At 40.1% G+C, this 6,000-nt stretch overlaps 1 protein-coding gene across 3 annotated transcripts in view; it reads right to left on the reverse strand.

Annotated features, from left to right (window-relative positions):
- The window catches only part of suclg2 (succinate-CoA ligase GDP-forming subunit beta), a 33,218-nt gene extending 27,994 nt beyond the window's left edge, over positions 1-5,224 (reverse strand). The window contains exons 1-3 of one of the 3 annotated variants that reach the window (XM_085924929.1): positions 5,073-5,224; positions 3,897-3,995; positions 3,161-3,356 (exon numbers count right to left, since the gene is read on the reverse strand). In XM_085924929.1, coding sequence (XP_085781055.1) covers positions 3,161-3,283 — 123 coding nt within the window. In that variant the 5' untranslated portion in view covers positions 3,284-3,356; positions 3,897-3,995; positions 5,073-5,224. Of the gene's footprint in view, positions 1-3,160; positions 3,357-3,810; positions 3,996-5,072 lie in introns of all 3 variants that reach the window. The other 2 variants (XM_085924928.1, XM_085924930.1) reach the window with 2 other exon arrangements.
- Between the last annotated feature and the right edge of the window lie 776 nt (positions 5,225-6,000).

A 6,000-nucleotide genomic window follows, 5' to 3' on the forward strand; every position in this document is an offset into this window, starting at 1 on the left:
TTCATAATGAGAATGGGAACAAATCAATTACTTGGAATTAGTGAACCAGCAATGTGTTAATTTCATGAGCATTTGAAAAAGCCCCTGTCGGGAGCATTCTGGTAAATTAACCCTGCAGCCATTTGTCATCACCAATTAGACAAAAGGGTTCAAGGTCAGTCCATGACAAATAATGAGGATGTTAACCTCAGCAGACTAGGGGTAGAAATTAAGCTCCTCTGAAATCTCCAAAAATGCAACAGTCAGGGAAATATTCAGATCCTAGATAGAGAAATCAGAACTGGCTTCTTGAATGCTTACCTATTTATGTTACTAGCCCTTTTTTTAGAGGCTCCAAATTTCAAGTGACCGTAAACAGAAACAAACTGTACAGAAAACAGATAAATGGCTGAATAAAAGGATGGCTGACATTCAAGCCCATACATAGAAAACTCCAGTTCCCATTTTGAAAAGAGAAGTAGCCCTAAGACCAAAGTACGCATCCCTAATGCAGCATATTAGTGTGACATTTTGTGATCACACTCTTTGAATGTCAAGACTCTTGCTGCAAGTCTGCTGAAAGTAAAATTATTTCATAGATTAGCTGTTACTTTATTCTCAGCCTAATATGAGTTGTGTGAGAGAGGTTTTACTTGGGTCCTTTCACAGGAAAAAAAAACAAACTTCACTACCTTTCCACTATTTCTGGAAACATTGAAGAGCCGCTATAAAGTGCTGTCGCATCAGAACTTTAGCTTTGTCGTCGTTTTCACCTTTGGTAGGCGACGACATTGCTTGAACCTACTCTAATTTATCCTCCCAGAAGAAAAAGACATAAATTATGCTAAATTATGATGGAGGCGTGAAATGAAAATGAGACACAAACATAAACATAAAGCCCTTGACTTGGTTGAAGCTTTGAAATAGGTTGTTCCAGAGAGACTTGAAACAAACATCTGCCACTCTTGAAGACAAAATGATATCAAAAAAGTCCAACCAGAAAAAAATGATATCAAAAAAGCAGGCCAGATAGAGGCAGTGTGTATGCAGTAGCGCACCACAAAGAAAAGTCGAATGTGAATCGATCGGCAGATTCACACAAGGAGCAGAGTGCGGCAAAAGAAAGTTAATTGAATTTCAGTTACCTATTGACAAGTTGTGTCCAAATCTATAAGTGGCTGCCAAACTGAATTTGTGGCGGTGCGCACATATTCCGCTGTAATGTTTTATTTTGCGCAGCCGGGGAATTGAAACATTACAGCACGTTTGCTTGCATCCTTGTTGTGTCGGAGGTGTCACGTTGGCTGTTGCATGGCTTGCGTTCTTGTGTGCCATTAAGTACAGCAGCAGTTAGGTAGCAGGAGCGAGTCAGGTCGTCCCCGGAGTGCCGTTGACGATAATTACTGTCGAGAGAGCGTCTCGCGAGACGAGGAGCCAGATGCCCGCCTGGCTCCATCCCGAACATATGCTACTTTCTCATTCAGCGCATACACGTTGCACTTGGGATATTCATCCCCTGTCAAGACCTCATCAGTGTCAACATTTGACAGTTTCATATCACTAAAAATGATAACGAACAAGTGACAGAACAATGATGTCATAATAAAATGTCTTAAAAAAATGGAAGTAATATTCAAACCATGTAAATAGATTGCAACAGCATCATTATACTCACTTACCAGCTACTTTAAAGGTTTTCTTTCATCTTTTAGTTTTAATTATTTGTTAGGTCCTTTTATTAGGTTTGAAAGGATTTGGGTTACTAGTAATTCAGCTGTGACGGTCATACGAACCACAGTCAGCCACTATTCCATTGGCAATGATGTATATACAGTGGAGCCTCGGTTTTCGAACGTCCCGGTTCTCGAACAAATCGGTATTCGAACAAAATATTTGAGATTTTTTTTGTTTGTTTTGGATGTCGGACAAAATTCGGTTGTCAAACCTCGCAAGATGAGCGAGAAGACCCGCATTTTAACTGACTCCGTTCGTTATTACATTCTCGTTACTCTGAGGATTCTAATCATATCTCCAAAGGAAGCAAGTGGGAGCAGTAAAACCATCCTAAAACAATGCAACAGTGAGCACCCGGCGCACTGCGGTTGCGCAATCGGACCAAATTAAGCTACCTGCGCACTGAGGTCCACTTAAATTTTGGAAAGTACATCAGGACTTTAAAAAATATTTTCTAAATTTTAGCAACCGCTCTGTTACAATAATGCGACCAGGGCGGTGGAGTTGCGCGGTCGCGGCGCGCAACAGTTGCGCGCTTGGCGGTGCGCTGCAGTTGCGCGATCACAAAATCAAGCTCCCTGCGCACTAAGGTCCACTTACATTTGGAAAGTACATCAGGACTATAAAAATATTTTCTAAATTTTAGCAACCGCTCTATCACAATAATGCGCCCAGGCGGTGAAGTTGCGCGGTCCGCGGCACGCTACGGCTGAGCGTTCGGCCGGTGCGCTGCAGTTGCGCGATAGGACAAAAATACGCAAATGAAAAAAAATGCTTTAAAAAGGCGTTTTTTTTTTTTGCTTGGAACGGATAATTTTTGTTCCCATTATTCCATTCCATGATTCGGAATTCGAACGATTCACTTCTCGAACAGCCTTCTGGAACGGATTGTGGTCGAAAACCGAGGCTCCACTGTATTTGCAATGTGCAAATCTAATCAGAACTAACGGGTTGTTTAAGTACCAAACTCAGTCAACAATTGGTCAAAGTACAACATCTGACCTTTACACTTTTATCTTATCTGAAACGGTTATGCTTTGGAGACTTGAGGCTGTCCTCTGCTTAAAGCTTTCAGACATTCGGTTCTTTTCTGAAAAATATGGCAAAATCATATTTTGATCTACGGTGCGCCTGCATGCATTTTAAATGCTGTCAGATGTCAATACATATGATGCACTGACGATAAACGGTCTTTTATTAATATGACCTGACATTTTTCCACACACAACCTCGTGTAATTAGTCACGTAATGCACGATTATAACGATTAGAGGACAATAAGATGGTGATGTTATGTTGTGTCAACAACTCGCTCCTAACTGTCAACTTTACCTTATGCATGACTCGCAATAACGTGCAGACTGCGTAGCATACAATCGTGCAAGCAATCATCGAATCTGACATGATTACGTAAACGTGCATTGTGATGAGAAAAGAAAAGACAGTACCTTCAACTTGTTAAGAAGTAGGTGCTTTGACGTGGCTGCACAGAGTCCTCTCGTTGCGGCACGGGCTGTCAAGGATGCCGCCATATTGTTACGGAACTGCGAGTAGGATGACGTCACGAGCATGTGCTGGGTTTCCACGCAGAGGCGGTGCTTGGAGAAAAGCGCACTCAGCAAGGGTGGCCAAATTAATTGAAGACTGAAAAATAGGCAAATTCAAATGTAATTTTTGGATCAATAGTCATTTGTGTTTTTAAAAAAAAACATTAAATAGGTAAGGATAGATTATCGGATACTTCTCTTGTCTTTTAAAGAAAAGAAAACAGATTATACGCTGTCATATAATTAAATTTATAACTTTTACTTAAAACTCAAAGTCACACATTCTGACATTAGATTTTTTTCAACTTTATTTCAAACAGATAAAAACAGATTATACACTGTCATATAATTAAACTTATAACTTAGTTAAAACTCAAAGTCACACATTCTGACATTTGATTGTTTTTAACTTTATTTCATAATCACTCTTAAAAATCAGTACCCCATGTGGAAGCCAAACCTTCCTTTGAGGCTTTTGGCTGCTTAATCCTTACAAATTTTCATCCTTGACCATTTCGAAATCCTTCGACTGAAATGTGACTGTCAACTACCTTTCAAGTCTGACATCTGTTTCCCTATGGAGAGGGATTTAATGCAAAATGTCACAGAGGAAGATGGAAAAGATATTGAAGTGCACCGTGTCCTTTCGATGCAAAATCACAAAGTGCTGTCAGGGAGTGTTCAGGTTTCTGTGAGTTTTCTCCTGGGTAGAAGTTCAAAACATCCCTCCACTTTGCTGCAAAATTCAATGAAGTGGAACAAGGTATGAGGACATGTCAACCACACAAATTTTGTGTATTTTTTTTTTGCAGATAGGGTAAAACACTCTTTAGAGGGAAAGAAAAGGGAACAGCAAAGTCTGATCATTTCCAGCAAAAAGCCATGCAGTGGCATGTTTCAACAAATACACAGAGGGATCGGTCATGTGACATCCAAAAGACTTTATATTCATAATAAATGATATAAGTTTGAGGGGAATGTCATTTTTGAATTTTTTATCGTTTCTGAGCCAACCACTTAACACTGTCGCTGCACCAACCACTTAACAAACACTGTCGCTCCACTTAACAAACAATTATTTGTTGACAGAGGGATCTGTGAGGTTAAACATCTGCCTCTTAGAATTAAGCTTTGTCTCTCCTCACAGCATTCCGGTATAGACAAACATCGGTTTTATGTCAAAAAGCTACTTGAGACTTGGATGTGTTTATCTTCCTGCTAATGGCCAGGCAAAGGCCTCCTTATTATTCTAAGTTAACCCTTCTTTGCTGAGGGTGTCTCCACAAGGTTAATTAGGGAAGGCTCCCCTGAGGCTCCTCAAGCCATGTGGGGTATGTTTGGGCTAGTGGAGGTGCTTCTACACAAACAAGGTTAATGGAGCCTCAGACGAGTAAGTGCCTCCTCTCTCCTGTATCCACATATGTGACCGTGCCTGACTTATCCCTCAGCCAATATGCTGGTGGAGCCAGTTGCCTTGGGACCGTCAACTCTTGGCATTACCTATTATGATGACATATATTTACATTCCATTATTTTAGTATTATTTCTTTTTGCAGTCCTAAAGGGCAGTATGGTAAACAGACAAATGCTGTTTTCACCCGGGCGTAATCATTTGTCAGTGTGCAGAAAATACTTTTTTCTTTCTCCGGCTGAAATGGCTAAATTATGATTGGAAAAATAAACATTGTCATCATCATCATCCATTATTGCTCAGGCTGTGCGTCTGTGTTTCAAATTTTCTTGAGAAAGTATTACAGATAATAAAACACGCACACACACATACAGTCTCCGAACCTACACACTGTCTACGAACCTTTGTCAAAGTCCATCTTCAAGCCATTTCTAAAGGATGATTAAGCAAGTGTACGTCGCCAGATTCGCTTGCTCCCTCTTGCGTCTCCTCCCACCTCTGCTGTGACCTCCGTCAGGAACAAGATGATTTATCACACCAATATCCCTTTCAGCACCTTCCCAATTGCTTTGATTCCTCTATTGACATTTCCTCCCTCTCCACCTGCATGCATTTTTCATGATTACACCGAGACTCCATAGATAGAGGATAATCATAAAGACACTTAAGAAAAAGTCCATATTTCATGCTGGATGTCTTGAAATGTATGCGCAACAATCATATTTGCTTTCATTCTTTATTTTCAGGGTCGCATTGATTGCATAGTTTTCTTGTTTGAACATGTTGAGGGCATGTTTATTTTCCAGAAAACTGTAGGACTCAAACGTAAGCTACATGTATAAATAAATCAGCAACACTTTTATTTGCAGATTTTTGTATTTACAAAATTGTAGTCTGCAAGAACTATCATGTTATTTTTAATGCATTAATGTATGTTTCCTTTTTTTTGCGCAAAAATCTTCAAATGCCTGTGGTGTGATGGCTTCTTGCTGCCTCTTCTGAGGTCACAAGAAAATACAGCAGATGCTTATATTCATGAACTTTGTAAGGAAAAAGCAGAGAGCAGAGGAGCGAGTAAAGTTTTAAACTATGATTCACTTCCTCTTTGAGGTGTGGGTGAGAGCAAGCTGTCACGCTTGTGAAAGAATCTGGCTTCATTCATTCTTTCATTTGCACATCTGAGAACGTTCATGGCATCTGTGGCCTGTGTTTGTGTGTGTTTGTGTTTGATACCAAAGCCATGAAGGACCATCTATTGTTTTCATTTGGACACAAGTGAGACTCAAAATGACTATAGTAGCCCACAATGGCAAGATTTTGAAACTATTGA

Source organism: Syngnathus leptorhynchus, chromosome 11, assembly GCF_054491065.1.
Source record: "Syngnathus leptorhynchus isolate UIUO chromosome 11, UIUO_Slep, whole genome shotgun sequence".
Lineage (NCBI taxonomy): Eukaryota > Metazoa > Chordata > Actinopteri > Syngnathiformes > Syngnathidae > Syngnathus > Syngnathus leptorhynchus.